General features: G+C 37.4%; 1 protein-coding gene across 4 annotated transcripts; it reads left to right on the top strand.

The window, feature by feature from the left end:
* Positions 1-136: 136 nt before the first annotated feature.
* On the top strand, positions 137-16,419 carry ENKUR (enkurin, TRPC channel interacting protein). 4 transcript variants are annotated; one of them, XM_075022461.1, is made up of 6 exons: positions 146-194; positions 1,776-1,879; positions 3,907-4,052; positions 7,229-7,455; positions 9,306-9,452; positions 13,522-16,419. In XM_075022461.1, the coding sequence occupies exons 3-6, from the start codon at positions 3,974-3,976 to the stop codon at positions 13,693-13,695; spliced, it is 627 nt and encodes a 208-aa protein (XP_074878562.1). In that variant the 5' UTR covers positions 146-194; positions 1,776-1,879; positions 3,907-3,973; the 3' UTR covers positions 13,696-16,419. The 4 variants fall into 4 exon arrangements, with proteins under 4 accessions (XP_074878559.1, XP_074878562.1, XP_074878560.1 ...); XM_075022459.1 differs by lacking the exon at positions 146-194 and adding an exon at positions 202-530; XM_075022458.1 differs by lacking the exon at positions 1,776-1,879 and having other exon boundaries at positions 137-194.
* Positions 16,420-18,746: the final 2,327 nt, after the last annotated feature.

Genomic DNA, 18,746 nt, shown 5'->3' on the forward strand with positions numbered 1-18,746 from the left:
CCCCGCCCCCCTCCGCGCACGCGCAGATCAAACCGCTCTGCGCGCCCTGATTCGGCCTTGCCGGCTTCACCTCCGCGAAGTGCGCCTGCGCGGCTCCGGGCCTCGCTTGGAGCGATTGCGCCTGCGCTGTCGCTCCCGGCCCTAGCGGCGGCCGACAGCTGCCTTCCGCCGGAGGGAGGCGGAAGCGTGATGGGGTAGGTTCCGCCTCCTCGTGGCTCTGTTACCTAGCAACGGGTTGCCCTAGTAACTGCGGAGACACCCGTGGGCCGGCCCGCGCCTGCCTCGGCGGCCTGAGGGGGCTCAGCGGCGGGAGGGAGCTGTTCCCTAACGTGGGCCCGGGGCGAGGAGGGAGGAAACGCCAGGCCCCCTCAGCGAGGGGGGGCGGCTTCCCCGTGGCCAGAGCCTCTCGGCGAGGTGGGCGCTTCCCCGTGTCCGGGGCCCCTCAGCCCGAGGATGACGACGCAGTGTGCCCAGGAGAGCATCTATAACCTCCTGCCCCGCCTGGAGGAGAAGCCTGTCAAACCTCCCAGGTACGTGGGTGTGACAGTACCACTTGCAGTGACTGGTTCTGGCAAGGCAATGCACCTTACGGGTAACATGTATTAAAAAAAAATAATCTAGTGTTTGCGTAGTTATTGCTCCTCCTAATGAGTCACTGGCTAACATCTGAGGGCTTACAGCCTGCTCCATGAGCTGATGATTCAGTCTGGTATCTTCAATGCCATCTTGTTCATTGACAAAGATTTTACAAAGCACTCTTTCCACTCAGAGGAAAATTACGTGACATCTTTGTTACACACACTTACAACAATTTTTCAGTGAGCAGCTGAAAAGTTGGGGTTTTTAAAGTTTTTTTCTCAATGCCACACTTCCATTCTTTTCATGTGTCAGGTGTGTCTTCTGACATTGTCTCTTTTGCTTCTCTTTCTCACCCCTTACCTTAAAAACATTAAAAAGGCCTTTTGCCCCCCTAGTATTAATTCCTTTGAGAGTTTTTTTTAAAATTCATATTTGATAATATGCAAAGTTATGTTATTTTTTCAAGTCCCTATTACTTTATATGAAAGAAAGCTGCTACAGCTAGCATTTTCAGTGAAAGGTTAATGTAGGTCATAACTCAATAGCTTTAAAATGGGTAGAAGTACCAGCGACCCTCATTAGAACAAAGACAGTTATCCGTTTTCAGGTAAAAAGTGTTCAGACTTGTGAGATTCCTAGTTCTGAGCCTTTTCCATGTAAAAATAGATCATACATCTTTTTTTGTTTCCAATGTGAATGAACAATACTTTAGGCAGAGGAAAGTGAAATGACAGTATGGCAAGGCACACAGCACACTAAATCTATTCCTGTCCTAATACCATTCAGGGATTTGGATACTCCGTGACCATCAGGTTCAGTTTAGGCAAGGGATTCCTTAGGTTGGATGCCATCTGACTAAAACCCCTTCTCATCTCACTGACTTCTGTTGTCACCCCGCTTCCTGCTTTGGTAATCATGTGCCAAATATCCATCTGGTAACAACAGTGTCAAACCTGGTTAATGGCATTATCTGACCAGTTTTAACTAATGCATACAAAATCTAGGGTCTTTTTTTTTTTTCAAATGAAATTATATACATTTCACTCTCAACTGACCAGGTACTACTCAGGAAACCACAGCAAGCATCCTCATTTTCCACAGCTTTGATGTCCCAAGATGACACCTAAGGAATAGTAACTGTCTTCTTACAAATGTATTGTCTTTTTTCCCCCTTGCCAAATGATGAATGGATTCAGGTTCTGAAGTCCCCCATACCCACGTTTTCTTCCTTGCAACCCTCTCTGACGCCTGTGCATGACAGCATTTAGCCACTTTCTCAGCCTGAAAAGTCACTGAAAAGGTACGACTGCCACATCTCTTTATCCAAAGGAATGCCTATAGCTGTCCACAAAAGACATCTTACCTTATGCCAATATGTAATAAACTCAATACCTTCTCATTCACTTTCTCGTTCCAAGACTGTGAACCCTACTAGGTCAAACTCCTCATAAAGTCACTACCTTTCTCTACCGTGTGGCTACAATGCCACTCCTAGTGAATGCAATTACTTATGAGTGTGGTGGTTTTGTGCCTATGTCTGTAGCTGTTTGGCATGAATTGAACAGAAAAAAATAAATAAAACTTCATTCCTTATGATTACAGGTATTTCTGGAATTATATATAATCTTATGTACATAATCCTCTTTCTGATTTTGGAGACCATATCTCCGGAAGACAAAATAACTCCACATTGTTAGTGAAGTCCTCTTACATGTTCTAATGTTATGATCAAGTACAAATACATGTATTGGACATTTCCAGCTCACATACAAAAGCTTTTATCAGTGTTGCTACTATAATTCCCATTCACTTGGCCCAGCATTACATCATTTCTTTCATACTATTTCAGTATTTCTGTAAAACAGGTTGCATTATATATAATAGTTTTTGTTCTTTTTTTTCCTTACCTGAAAACATGGTATAGTTGTTTCATAGACACTTATGTTTTTTCTGTGAAAGAAGAATGCAATTGTTCATCAGCTTTTATCTACCATAAATTAACATGACATGTTTCCTAAAGATGGACAGTTTTTAAAAGGTACAATGAGGTAGCCTGAGCTTCAGGAGCAGGGAGTTCTGCTCCCTCAGGAAAACATCTGTGACAGCTCAGTCCTTCAGATAGAGGCAAGATGTTGCTAATCAGCTAATGATCAGCATTTGGCTTCTTTTGCAGAACATGTGTGCATACTTTTGATTAAAGCAGAAGTTACAGTGCCGTATGCAACATTATACCATAACAGCAGTATGTGCATACAGCTTTTCATATCTGAGCCCTTACTGATTTTCAGATTAGCTGTTTCAGTTAGTGCCAAAACCACCACTGACTACAGTAGTTCAGGATCATAATTTGGATCTGTGTAATATAAGAAATAGACGGTTTGCTGTGCTGTTTCGGAGCAGTCATCCATCTCATCTAATCTCTTATAATAGTCTGTAACAGATGGTTCAAAAGGAACATTGAGACAATGATACAGTGGACAGTAATAAGATAAACTGATGATCAAGGACATTCTGTCCAACTCTCAACTACGTTTGACATGTTTTCAGAACCATGAGGTTTTACATACCTCTAAAATTTGTTTCATCCCATAGAATGAAGCAGTTCTCATTATCAATACATATCTCATATTTTTTGAAGCCAACTGAGCTTTTCCTTAGATGTGTTTGATTGCTGTGTAAGGCCCTACAATGTACTGCAACTACAGCTTCTGAAACGGTCGAGATACATTGGCATTTGCATCTTTCTCTTACTACAAACTTTCAAATATAGAAAATCTAGTACAGTAGGTTCATGATTACTATTTTCCTGTAGATGCACAACAGCTGTATATTTTGGATGCATTTTTGAACAAAACAAATAGCCACATTAAAAAAACTTTTAAAAATGGAGTTAATTAAAAAATAAAGACCAAAGTGTGTAACACACAACCTCATAAAAATAATTAATTCATGCAAGCAATACTCAAAGCAGTTTATTTCCAAAATTTAGGTCTTGTTGATTTTCAAAATGTCTGTGTTCAGTGTTTATATGAACAGTGCACACAGGAACCATTTCCCAAAGTGTGATAATACTGACCTTAGAGACACAAGAGAAGAATGAATAAGCAAGCTAATTTCGGAATCAGAAAAACCACTTGTCAGTGCAGTGCTGGGCTTAGCCTTAGTATGGAGGTTGTATGAGTGATGGCCTTTATTTGGGAAAGAGTACAAAACAAAATAGCTAAGGCTTTTGGCATGAACTACTGCAAAAATGTATATTCTTTGAAGAAGTATTTTTAATAATTTTCTGACCTTTAACTTCTTTATGGCTATTTTTTAACATCTAAGGTATATATCCACATTCAGACCATCTGTGAAATGTGAAGCAGAGAAAAATAAAGCTCAATGGAAAACTATGGGACCAGCAAAAGTTGCAGTGCCATCTCCAAAAAATTTTCTGCAGAAACATTCAAAAGAACCAAAGCTACCAGCAAGTAAGTGTAGACATGAAATATATGAAATGTATTTTTTTAATTTTAAAATTGATAATATTAATGTTGAAAGTAACAGTTAGTTATGGAGAATCAATTTTTTTTAAAATCTAAAATAATTTTTGTATGTTGGGACAGTTTCCATTGTTCCTTTTATAGTATCTATGATACCAAAATTATTTCTTTATTTTATAAAAATGTTTCTTATTTATTGTGTAAAATACTGAAACAAGCAACAAGGCCATTATATATGTGATTAGAAAATACAGTAATTATTTACGTCATGTGGTACAAAACCAGCTGAAATATAAAGCAAAATTCTATCTCTCTTGGATGCAGCTCTTCAGATGTTGAAGATGTGTTGATGGTATGTTCTACCCTGCTGATATTTCAATTTGTAATTACACAGTTTAGATTTGTACGTCATTCTTTTCTGCAATAGATCATTAACATTTAAGTAATATGAATGGGGGTATTAGAAGTGAACTAATTGTTTTTAATGCTTGAAGAGATATGGGAAAAGTATGTGTGCCTTTCTTGATGTTATAAGCAACCTACAGCTTTTACTTTTCAGCACTCACTGTCTGCTCTTAATCCCGTAGTATTAAATTGGCTGGCAGTGTTCAAAGCGTATACTTTTTTGGAGACCTGCATGTCACAGAAGTAAGAAGATTGGAATATTTTGTTGCAAAATGCATGCTATCTTTGGGCACAAACCGTAATTCTGGGTATAAGGAGTTGACAGTTCTAATGTTCAGCCTCATGGCTGGTTTTGCAAGTGTGGAGTGACCTTCTTAGTGCTGCTGGAGTTCTAAGTACACTGCTGTCAGAATTTATAATTGAGTTACAAAGTTTCAGCTTGAAACTGTTTTTAGCCTGGAAAAATAGAAGAGCTTAACTTACAGTATTAAAAAAAAGCTGTCTAAGAGAATGTAGGAGTCCAGCACCTGAATTTACGTGGCACACACAAATGGCTTTAGCACTGAAAATACAGGCTGTCCCAGGAGGCTTTGGAAGCTTAATGCCTCAGGCAATATGGATTATTAGAACCTTAAGGTAAGCTTTGGTCCCAGAGGTCCTGTAGGCATCCTGGGTCATTTTTGAGTAAAACCTTCACTTTTTCAGGAAATCTGAACAGTGTTCAGTATACTGGAATGTCATACTTCATGACATCTGAGCATTAATGCTGCCAAGATCAAGACCTTGTTAAATTACCACACTAGCATTTTAGATGGGCATGGGAAAGAAGGTTGATTCACCAATAATTTGGAGCAGTCTGTAAGATCTCTTTTAAGTACTTGTATTATAAAATTAGTGTTATCTACTTCAAATTTGCTATATATTGAGATACAGCACTCCGACTCATTTTTCTCAGACAAGCAGCTCACAATATTTCTATTTCAACTTGTTGATTCAGGGCTTCATAACAGAAATATGTGCTTAGGTGTTTGCATTTGGAGTCAATGAACCAGAGCCTCAAAATTACTATGACACATCATAGCTTTGATCCAGACTAGTAATTTCATTGCCATGATTAGATCCTAACAGATCTTGAGAAGGAACTGTATCATTAACTCAGAAAGTTCTTGTACTTTGTTGGATGGAATTTCATACCTACCTCACAGAAGTTACACTGCTTAATCACCTCTTTTAAAGCATGGTACTTTCATCACTTGGAATTTAACCAGTTATCAGTTGTCTAAATGGGATTATGGCATTGTGTTTGTGGTATCTATGCTGCCTTCAAAACTGGGTTTGATCCAACTAGTTAAAAAATAGATTGCAAGGACAGAACAGAAAGATTGAACTTTTTTCCCTAAAGTCTGGGATAGCGTGATTCTTCAGAGTCTGATTACTCACCACTTCCTTACAAAAGGTGTGTTTCCTAACCTTCAGCTGAATCTTGTTGTATTACTGGACTTGGCATTCATTTTAACCAAGCTTGGTTGCTGGCTGCAGTAGTGGGGCCTCCCAAAGCAGCAAGTGTGCACCAGTGTACTGCAGATAAGGGTGAGCAAGTGCTCACTGAGAGACTTCAGAGATCTTGTTTCCAAAAAGACATCCTAAGAGAAATAGAGATTTAAGTCTGTGTGTCCTAAAGTACTAAGTTATGGCAAGCTATCAGGTTGTAAAAACAATACCCAGGAAAGCACTGGTTCATGGGGTCAGTATCAGGAAACCAGCTGTTGTAGGAATGAGCTCTGTCACTTGTGACATTACACGTATTTTCTGCCAAAGAACATGAACTCAGACAACCTGAATCAAATCATTATCTCTGATAATGATTGACTTAGTTACATCTAGTGGGAAACATGGTGGGAAATGAATTGTCTTTCATCACTCACCTGAAGTGAGACTACTCAGGAGACTACTGACTTTCTGTTGGTGCCTTGGAGAAAAGATTACACTAAAAAGGAATAGTTTCTATATTCTCTGGAGAAAGGAATGTGAGAAGTTGTTTACGAGTGTTAGGGAGCAGCAAGAGCAGGGCTTTTCCCTAAGGGGAGGTGAGCCAGAAATTGAGGGCAACCACAATGCAGGCTGGACAATGACCTCACCAACAGAGTGCAGTCCCATCACACCAGAGGCAGGTGAGCAGAGTGGGGTGGTGATGAAAATGTGTCCTATCAATGGCCTAGTGACCATCAGGCAAGATGGGGTAACAGGCCAGGTCTATCCACCAATTCCACATAGCTCTTCAGGAAGAGGACTAGGGGCAGGCATGGCTGAAACAGCTCAGCCAGGCACTGACAGCACAGGGCTGAGCTGAAATGGGGTTCCTAAGCCCAAGGGTGTGGGGTGGATGCCCCAGGTGAGACTGGGCAGGGCCATTAATGCCTAAAGGCCCTGACAATGAGCATCTCCAGTAAAAGTAGTTTTAATTACATTTTTAAAAAGTCCCATACTACTGCAGTTTAGAGGAAATGAGTGACATATTATAAGAAAAACCCATCTAAACCAACATAGTATTTCCTAGATTATGAAATTCTATTATGCCAAACAAGCATACTCATTTTCATCATAGTACATTCCCAGTCAATTCTTTCATTGTAGATACAGTTGGTTTCTATTTTTATGTAATTTTGTACATAATTTTTCCCTTTTGAAAAATGTAATAACATTAAATTGCAAAGCTCTTCATAGTTATTGCTGAGAATGTTTACATGCTCAATTCACAGGAAAAAAAGAACAGGATAGTAAGAAATTGCCTGCATTATCAGTGCCACGGAGGACAGATCACCCAGTTATGGGAATTCAGAGTAAAAAGAATTTTATAAATACAAATGCAGTTGCTGCTATCACAGGATTGCCTAAAAAGCCTCAACCTATTTATGTTGATAGAAGACAGGGAGATAAATATCTGCTTGAAACTTCAGGACTTGTTCCAAAATATATTAAAAAAAAGGTAAGTTTTATTAAATTATAGTGGAAATACTAGTAGCAATGCCTATTTTAGCTTCTCTATTGCATTCTCCTATGAAACGTTTATGATTCTTTTTGAGATGTTTAGATACCACTGCTGTTTGTGGTAGACCTTTGAAATTCATCAAGAAGAAATCACTGGCACTAGAATTGCGCCTTGCCTTTGCTCTGTATTCACTTGCTTATGCTGTCAGAAAAAAATTGGCAGAATTATGCTGCTAAAGCAATAGCATATGTGTTGCATTGGGAACCCAGGGAGCATCTGATGGGGAGACAAATGGAGTTCTGTGATGAATGAATGCTGGCTCTTTAGGAAAGACAGGCAGGGAAGAAGAGGAGGGGTTGCCCTTTGGATGAAGGAGCTGTTTAAATATATGGAGCTCTTCTATGGAATTGGCTGGTTAAGCTTGTGGGTCAGGATCAGAGGAAAGGCCAGTAAGTGTCAAAAGTGTGTTTGTTACGGACCATCCAATCAGGTGAGGAACTGGATGAAATTTCTTTAAGCAGCTTGAGGAAATCTGATCACAGTGCAGCTGCTTAGGGAAGACTTCACCCTCCTTGATATCTGCTGAAGGGACAACACAATGGGATGAAACCAATCCAAAAAGGTTCCTGGAGTGTGTCAGCAACAGCTTCTTAACACAGATGCTAGATGAGCCAACCAGTGGTCATGCTCTTCTGGTTCTGCTACTTACAAATGAGAAAGAACTGGTCAGAGGTGTGATAATCAATAGTAGTCTTGTTTGCACAGGCCATGAAGTAGTTCAAGATCCCGTCCTCCTCAGGGAGGCAAGTGGTAGTGTACAGACCCTGTACTTCAGGAGAGCAAACATCAGCTTATTCAGGGAACTAGTAGGTAGGACCCCATGGGAGACAGCTCTGAAAAGCAAAGGAGCTTGAGAGAGCTGGCATGCCTGTAAGAACAACCTCATCCAAGCACAAGAACAGTCTGTTCCACTATTTGGGAAAACAAGATGTATTAGGAGTCTGGCTTATTTAAACTGGTAACTCATGACAGAGCATTATGCAAAAAGAGACATGACGTATGACATAACTCATGACAGGGAAGATGCAAAAAAGCAAACCTGCAACCCTTGCAGTACCTTTGCATGGCTAAACATATATATAAATTATGCTAGTCATAGTGCTACCCAACGCTAAAAGATTTATGAATCATTTAGCATTTGGTAGAAAGAAGGTAGACTCTAATACCTTCTGGCACCGCTAGATAGGCTTCATTTTACAAAGGATAAGGCAAAATAGATGTGTTCCCCAAAGTATATCTGGGATATTCAGAAATTATTTGTCCTCCCAGAAACACAATTCTGCCACATCCAGAAGGGGGTAGTTTATCATTCCTAACTAGTCCAATTTTCATGTAGGTGTTAACACTATCACTCTCTTCTATGGCATGCAGTGTTCAGCAAAAATCAGGATACAGGAAGACCTTTCAAAGAAAGTATCTAAGGAATGCATTTCAGAACATAGAATCTGACACCATATAAAAATGTAAAATAGCTTGCTGTCATTAACAGGTTTCAAACTCCTCACTGAACCATCAGTTCTTATAAATAAACGTTTCGGTTTCTGGATTCTGTTGTCTTCCAAGGTTGTGAAAAGAAATTGAAGGGAATTGTTTATATGTTTTGCTCAGGCTACAAAGACAATCATGTCTGATACTTCTAAGAACACAGTGATTTAAGATTTTATTGCTTGGTAGTGCAAAATTCCATTTCAAGCTGTCTTTGCAAATGTAATATACTATGGATGACAGGTATTTCTTTGTTTCCTTCATAAAAGCACATATAAGAAACTTCTTCCTTACCCTTATAGGATTATGGTGTTACACCAAAATATGTAACACAGAGAAATGAAGAAATGAAGAGAGCTCAGAAAGAATACGAGGCCGGTATCTTGGAGCATCTCAAGAAAAGAGCCATGAAACGGCTATCTGATGAAGAAAGGATAAGTCTTCTGCAGGTGCATATTTTGATTTAGTGTAATTAGTAACATGTACAAAATATTAAATAAGGTAATGTCAGTCCATGTAAGTAATAAATGTATATTCTATTTTTTAAGTGAAGTGAATGAGTTAGCTACTTTTTCACTAGATGGAGCTGTAGAACAGTTGTAAACTGAACTGAAGGGAGCTGATCTAGCTACATTTTAGTCCAGTTTTACAAGTACTTCAATTCTGTTAGATCCCTATCCCCCTTAATGACTTGGAATTTCAGTGAAACTTCAAAGGAATGCAGAAAATCACCTATATGGATTTAGTGACAGTTCTGACTCTCTACTTGTGAATCATGGAAAAATATGCGGGGGTTTTTTTCCTGATGCATAACATTGACGCTTTTATTGGCAGTTTCTATGTTCACATTGTGACCTCACTGACTATAAGGTCATGCTTTAAAATGTAGCAAAAACAGAAAACAGAATTAAATTGCAATATACTTGTAGAACTCTAGCTGGAAAAATTGTATTTTGTCAAGCTGTTTTGGATACTGTCTTTCATACAGGTTTTATTGCAGAAGATTTTCTAAAGAGAAATAATACCATAAAATAAATAGAGCGGAAAAGAGACATTTTAAAGTATATCCCATCCTTGAACTGGAATTTCTTATGTCCACATTTTAGCCAAATTTCCTATGAAAATGAGGCTTAGATTACTGTGATACCTATTTATCAGTCTGTCCCTTAATAACTTGATCTTAGCAGCTACCTGAAACAAATTAGCAGATGGATGGGCATCTCCAAGGTGCTAAATTCCCACAAAAAAAGCCCGCCAAATATTTAGAGAGAAAACACAGTGTTTTAACTCACTTACAAAGATTAACTGGTTAATCAGCAAGATCCAAAATAGCTAGCACAATGGTGTCTCTTGCTTATGTAGCAAGCAGTAGAAGCTAGGAAGGAGTATGGGAGAGAGGTGAGGGTATTGCATTGACAGCAATATAAAGAACATAACAGCAAGGGTGAAGATTAAGATATTTTTATGGTGGGAAAGGCATGGGACAAGCTGATGGTCCAGCAAGTTAACTATGCAGCAAAAAAATATGTGCAAAAAGGCATGTGAGTTCAGCTGCTCACAATTCTGCATTTAGTTTTATTAAAATTATGTTCTGTATTTTTCAACTAGAAGAGTATACTGAAATATTTTTTAATTAAAAAGTTTTGGGATTGTTTTTATTAACTCAGTATTTTCTTTTAAATTTTTCAAAAAAGTTTGCTCTTTCATGAGTCAGATTATTTATACAGTTATATTGTCAGGAGGAATTAGTGTCCCCAGGGTATGTGGCTTCTACCCAGTCCTCAGCTGTAGACATATGGGAATTCCTGTCTTTTAAAGTAATTGACATTGCTAGTGAACACATGTGCACTATCTGATTTGAAAGAATACGTGGCAATAGATGTCTGAGAACAAAATCAAGCCTCATGAACTTACAAAAATAAAGAGAAATAATTTCTGCCAACATATTTTTGAACTCTCCATTGTGCTTACTTTGGTTGGGATTTTATGAGAATAAAAGAGAGTGTTGACAAATACAGTACATACTTCTCACTGATCCAGTATGTATTAGAATTCCTTATATAGAGTTAGATACTCAGTTTGTGATCTAGCCCATAGCAGTAATGGTCAGCATATTACATGGCTCTTGGAGGAGCTCTGAGGGAGACTTTTATGGAGGGGAGTCATGATCTGCTTTTGGTCTCTCCACTCTGTAGGGATAGAGTAAATTGTGATGAGTGCATGCTCTAACGTGTTTTAAAATTCACTGTTTTAAGTGATTTCCAAACTAGTTTTTACTAATGTACACAAAGAATTATTTAAAAGAAGCTATGAATGACTCTTCTATAGAAGTTTTGGAAATATGGTATTTATTTTCATGAGTATATATTTGTAAACTAATCCTGATGCCTGGTAGACTAGGAGCTTTATTTAAGTACTTTACAGCCTTGGATTGCAAAGACAAGTAGCATTACAAGACAGAAACTTGTTGCTCTAAGTTTCACATGTTGAGGTAGGGTTTTTAAATTTATGTAGATATTGGTATATGAAGAATTTTGGAATAACCTTTATGGACAACACTTAGATGCTTAATATGAATATGCAAAAAGCACGAATTGCTATGCAATAAATACACTGCTTTGAATCAGTAAAATATTAGTTCATATTAAAAAGCATGTTTTTCTTAGTATTGGCAGGGAGAGGTAATTTTTTTCTGTTAAATCAATTCATACAGTGGACAAAATCATTCAAGTTTTTTAGCACAAGAGTCCTTGAGTTCCAAAATAGAAGCAACAATCTTCAAAGCTAAATATGTGTTAAGGTAATTCCTTTAAATTTAACTTCAGTATGTTAATCAATTAGCCAGTCTGGGAGAAAAGGTGTTTAATAATAGCAAAGGACATGAGGTTGGAAATCACAGCATGCCATAAAATCAGTATGTCAGTTGAATCCGGTTTTAGTTATGAAGCAGAGTTGAAAACTTTAGTTCCCAAGAGAGTAACTTCAGTTCATTTTTGAAGATACTTTGTGATCTCCTCTAAGGAAACAGAACTGAGAGCCAAAAACATTTTGGAAAAGTGTTCTCTCACTGATAGCCATATTATATTATTTACTGATAGCTGCATGAGTTCCTTGTAGTAGGTGTGATTATTAAGTTCACCCATATAGTTTTCATGAGGACATTTGATGCACTGAACAAACTCTACTAAATCCTCATATATGCATGTATAGGATGTGTAGATTTTGATTATCCTCTTGAGGAGAGAAAGTAAGAGAAATTGTTGCAGTAATTGTGAAGATGTAAAGAAAAATTTTATTTTTCTACCACAGTCTGGTTCTATTCAGCATATGTTGGTGGATAAAAGTTTGTCTCTGATGTTGAATTAACAAGTTCATGAGTATGTTTCAGATGATTGCATGGGGTTTTTTAGGCAGGGTTTTAGTCTTGGGCTTTTATATATGGAAGATACAGTTCATTTTATCTAGTTAGGTAGTTACTGAAATTATTGTTGACAGGGTCAGTAACAGCTAGGTTTTTTAGTCCAAATGATAAATAAGTTGCCTACAGATGTTATTGTAAATGTAGATTAGGAAAGGAATGCAATTATTTATAATTTTTTCAAGGTAGTTTGTAGAAGTTAAAATATTGTGGGATCAGTTTGGTGTCCATGGTCTGAGCAAAGTCTCAATTACAGAAAATTAAGCTGGTTTTGAGATGAACTAAAATGCTGCTGAATTTTGGCTGGAGTTCCAAGTATTGGTGCTCTTGTGATTATTTAAGGTAGGTAACACCACTGTGTGTGACATGGTGATATCTGTGGTAGCTAGGTTGCTGTTTATGGGGAAGTGGTTTCTGTAGTACAGTTTGTAAGATAATTCCTGTTGCATTTTGGAGAAAAGAAGACATTTGAGTGATAAGAGTTTTGAGGCAGCTTTTATGAATCATAGTAGTTCCTCAGTGAGCATATTAGCATTAGATACAATGGAGCAGTCACAGTTGTCTACCTGTAGATCATTGAAAGCATAGAAAGTCTCTTATATAGAATAAGGAGGAGTCACTCTTCATTTACCTTGTGCAGTTTTTCTTGAAGATACTGAGGACTGGAAATTAAGTGTACAGACTTCCTTGAGTTCCTGGTAGGCCACAGAGTTGACTGTTAGTCACATTGACATACTTTTTTTCAGTTTAATATTTTTGTAGCTTGTCCTTCATTGGCTAGTTTAATTATTGTTTTGTTCCCTCTTACAAACTGTATTTTTTTCTCTCCAAGGCACAGAGTTTCGTAAAGACCATTCCTTATATTGCATCAGAATGAGTCAAAATTATTTCTGTTGCAACCTCTTTGACTTTTAAGCGTTTAATTTATTTGATCCAATTAAGATGATTAAACATTATCCATATATTTATCTATTATTTTAACATTGCATTGACACTCATCAAATGAAATATTAACAAAAAACCCTAGGTAGTTTATATGCATATTATTCTTAATGAAGTAAGTTTTCCTCATATATTTCCTTTTCTTGTAATGGCACTAGGGGCTGAAAAAGAACTGGGAAGAAGTGTATCGTGAATTTCAGGGTCTTTCGGTAGAAATAGACACCATACCCAAGAAGATATATAAAGAAAAGCTGGAAACACAGATGAAACAACTGGAGCATGACATAGAAGTAATTGAGAAACACAAAGTTATCTACATTGCAAGTGAGTAAGGACTGTTTTTCAAATATTGCCTCTTTCCTCCTTTTATTTTTCTCTATCTCTACATCTCCAAGAAGTGCCCCCCTAAATCCTGAGAAGAAATTGACATCGCCAACTATTCAGAAGGAAATATTCAACTAATAAAAGTATGTAGCTTCTTAGAAAAGTTGTTGCATATAGCTCTCATCTGTATAATTCACAAAACATTTTGAAATAAAATTCTTAGTTAAACTTTGAGTATAAAAACATTAATTTAATATATTATTCTTTCTAATTTTTATTAACTACTAAGATTCTATAAACATCATAGAAAAAGCATAAAAAATACCGTTTCATATGTTTGGAGCACTTCTTGCCTTGCATAGCCAAAACAAAGTGAAATAATTGGCTGCTGAAACAGCTTGGTAAATATAACTTCAGGGTGGGATGGCTTCTGGACTAGTTATTAAAGAGCTGTTTTGCTTTACTTAAAAGCTTGAGTGATTGTATTTCTAAACAGCTTGGCTTCTGCATAAGATTTTGTGTACTCATTTTTTTGTTACCAAAACCAATTTTTCTGGTGGACGCCCATAATAATATAGACTTCATGCAATACAGATACGACATGTCGCTTGCTGTGTGTGTTTATGCATAAATAATTTGGTAATACTATAGTAAATCTACAACGAAAGTAGAAAAATGTGTTTTGATTGCTATTATGTGTGTAATGTTAGAATGAAAGCAATATACTAGCATGTGAGTCAAGACCTAGGCAGAAATTATATCAGTATACTATAGTGCAATTATTTGCATAAAAAGAAAAATTGTTTTTCTTTCCTACTGCTTAACCTTTGCTTCAGAACACAGCTTTTTCTGTATGGTATCAATCATTACCACCAGCAGCTGTTGTGACATTGTAGTATCTGACATCAGCACAGGATGAAGTAAAAAACCTCAAATGAACTATTAAAAGCTGAATTTTCACGTACATTAAATTCCTTTCATAAATTTGTCAGGGAATGGCTTTGAAGACTTCACAGTGATTCTAGGCTATATTTCTTGTGCATCTTAAACTTCTCTATGACAGGCACTAGGAAAGTGTGGGTGAGCAGGAATGTGTGTTTTGTTCTTTGTAACTTACTGTTAAGCAATCATGTTTATTTTTGAAAGATATAAGCTCAAGGAAAGCTGCGGTTTTGTAAAATATGGATTCATTTATTGTTTACTCAAAAGAATGACTTATACCGTATATTTTAACAAAACCACATCAATTATAAGCACTTAATAACATGTCACATTATCTCCTAGTGAAGTACAAGATGCCTTTCTTAAGAAATGCAATATAATCAAACATGGTTGTTTCTTGTGGCTTAAAATAAAAAGCTAGATTTGACTCCAGAACAGCATGCATTCCCACTGCCTCACTCTCAGCTTTTAGTTACTCATAGACGATTTGGCTGAGTTAGGTTGAGGATCTGGATTTGGTTCTTCCATTTATCATCAGTGTTAACTTAATGGAAATGCAAAGTAGGTGATGGCTTATCCCAAAATTTGGGACAAGCAACTAGGCCACACTTGGAAACATTCATCATTCACCAGTAATAAAGACTGCTTTTTAAAAACGTTGGAAGGATATTAGTATATTATTGGAAAGTTAGGAAGTGAACAGGAAGGGATGCAAAAAGTATTCCTGCTTAACAGCAGAAGGAGAGACTAAAGCCAGTGCACTTCTGTAGCTAAGTGGGCTGTCACTAGTTTCTTTCAACAGTACTGTGGGGTTTTTTTTGCATAAACCTCATATAGTGTTTCACAGGTAGTTGCTGCCACACAGGATGTTCCCCTCTTGATACGTGTGAATAGCTTCTGTCAGCCTATGGGGAGGTTATAACTCCTGCCATCTATTTTGATGTGTATTCCATGCAACCTACCAACACTTCCGATTATGGAAAAAATATATTATAATGAAAACCATTGAAAATACACACAGAAGGATAACATTCTTACCCTTTAACTCTCTCTGGGAAGTTTGACAAAATTTACAGAATCTGAAGAATGTAACTCTGTAATTATATGTTCAGGAAATGCCAATAATTGAAGGTGTAATGTTCATGAATCAACTAATACGTAACATCAGTATAACTAAAGCAAAAATGTGAGTAAACTCAATTGTTCTGATAGAATTGTTCCTTCATAAAAGTTATTAAATATTAACAGAAACAAGTCTGTCCACAGGCTAAAAAGTAGAATTACCAGTTGAAACGTTCTCTACATTCACTAGTCAATTACTGATAATCAATGAAATGATGAGAAAGAAAATCATCAAAATGCTTCTAGTACTTCATAATTATCAAACTGGTATTTTTAAATGGTCCATATTAAATTGGATAACCATCACAAAACACATGCTAAACGGGATATGAATGCTGTGTTGGTCAGTAAGAGTTATGTTGCCACAAACTGAAGATATTTCCTGTTGGAAGTTGTGCATGACAAAACTGTGTATCTATTTTTTAAAAATAGCAACATGAAATTATGATAAATATCTTACTGGCTGTTCTTCAGAATGAAACTATTTATATCCAGGAAGGATGGGATCAGATATGGCATCATCACAAACACAGGGAGTTCCTGATCCTATGGCTCCAATAGAGCTGCCTTGAGCAAGCATCAGATCTGATAGGAGCATATGGGCTCCATGTGGCTGGTCTCAAGGCACGGTGGTTTCTTGGACTATACGTGAATTCCTGGGGACTAAGTCTGGGACAGTTCCTCAAAATCTTCCTTGCAGAGGGGTAACCTCATTCCCCTCACGAAACGGTAAGGGCAAAATTCTGTGGGAGAAATAATATGGGATAAATTCCTCACTGATTTAATTTTACTTAGTCTCTGCATGTGGGTTTTATTGTAGGAGGGTATGTTCTGGCCCTTTGTATATTTTTGTGAAAAACTGGTATCACAAACTGCTGCTGTGATCGCTCTGCCACAAAGCTAAAATCTAGTCCTTTCACTGGGGTATGTTTCAGGGAAAAGAACATATCTAACAATTTCAGCCCTAATGAAGGCAGACATCTTTCAGATAAGAAAATTTCACATATATGCAGATTAATGGGAGTCCTAGATAAATGCTAGTCCTAGTCAATGCTTTCATCTTCAGCTTTATGATGTTTATTAATAATATAATTACAGGAGAGACAGGTGGCAAAACCTATTATTAAGGTTGCCTGACATTTCCCATAGTCAAGGAAGCCAGCTGCTGAGCCCCTGCAGCTGATTGGGACGATCCACCCCAGTAACTAGAGGCATATTGAGCTTGACCAAGCTAAGGAGGACTGGCCATTTCTACCCATGAGTGGGCATCCAAGGTAGTGATGTATACTTGACTGCTGAATGCCTAGATTGTATTTTTTTTTCATTCTGTCTCGATCTTGTTCCAGCTCCTTTTTATTATGTAATGTTATGTAAATAAAATGTGAGTAAATTCAGGGTTTTCATCCTCCAGGCTAAGCAGTGGCATTATGGTAGGAATCCAAGGTGAGCTGAGTTTCTTGTTTGTGTTTTTTGCTTTACTGTTTAAAGGGTGCTGAAGTAAATGTGACTTCCATTTCACCAAGTTATAAAAACCACACTTCATATTTTCTTCTAGACTGTACCTCCAACAAATGGTTGGAGACAAGCAGGTATAGCCAAAGAGTAGACTACATTCGTGTCAGCTGGTCTTCTTGATGCTGCTATGAGGATGAACTCCTGTTCAGTTACAGTAGTAGCCTGTGTTGTTAATTCGTTATTCCATGCCTGCCTCCACATTGACTCCACAGCATGCAGAAATTCACACAAACGTGCAAACACTAGAATAACTTTGTCTTCAAATTCTTCCTCAAATGTTCTTTGCAATGGTGCCCACCAAAAATTTAACAAGTTTCCTTGAACTCCCCTGGCACTGTAGCCAGTCATTTCTTGTCTTAGGCTTAGATTGTAAGTTATCTGTTGTGTGGATCATCTTTTTCTCTCTTTGCTTAGTGTCTGACACAATAAAATTTTTGTCTGTAAGTAGAGCTTCTACGTTATTATACGTAGATATAAGCGCGTATATTATACGTGCTTATAATAATATTAAATATGATCATCTGGGGGATGAATTAAGACCATGCAATAAAGGGAAGAGATTCAAGTTGTTTACTAAAAGGATCTGTTTTCCAAGAACCCTCATCTCATTTGTTTCAGCAACTGGAAAGTAGGAGTTGAAGGAAGAGAAATGAAATTTAAAGCACTTAACTTATTCCCTAGAGCAATATGATTTATTCATATCTTTGTCATAGAATGTTTTTGAAATGCAATTGTAAATGACTTATACCTGGCTTTTTCACTGGTAGCCATTAATACTGCATTTCTCATTTTTGAGGTTCCTGAATTCTGTGATTTGAGCCCATATGTTTTAAATACAGGATATATGTGCCTAAAGTTAGAAGCTATGCTTTGAACCTAGACAGCGCTATATAATAGTTTGAAAGCTATTGTCTCAAACTGGTCACTCAAAATTGATGAAAATAATGTTTAAATTACTCTTGCTAGGTGAGAGCCCCATATGGAAATTTCAGGTGACTCAATCCTCTAATTCCCAGAGCTGCTGTAAAGATAGACAAGTACCTCTAGAACTGTTCCCATATTGCTTCGAGGGTCATATTAAAGCTGAGGAAGCAATGTAATAATTCTCTCTTCAGAGGAAAAAAATTCAGTAGCGTTCAACATGTGGCCCCATGCACTGCACAATGAAGAAACAACCACATTTTGCTGTTTGCTCAGGAAGAATGGTCTGTCTTTTACACAAACAATAAAATTAGCAAATGGTCTAAATCCAGTATTCCAGCACCCTTAGGGAGCGGGTCATTCTGTGCAGCAACAGAGCTCAGGGGTTGGCTGGCCATGAACATTTAGTGTGCCTACGCTATAGGAGAACTTGCTGGACCAGATTCTGCTTTTCAATACACTTTTGTTACTGCACTGTTTATTCTAGGCAAGCTGTGAAGTATACAAAATTACATCAAAGACAACTGAGCTATTTTGGAGAGAGAGAAAAAAAAGTCCT

This window comes from Buteo buteo, chromosome 2 (assembly GCF_964188355.1).
Source record: "Buteo buteo chromosome 2, bButBut1.hap1.1, whole genome shotgun sequence".
Taxonomy (NCBI): Eukaryota; Metazoa; Chordata; class Aves; order Accipitriformes; family Accipitridae; genus Buteo; species Buteo buteo.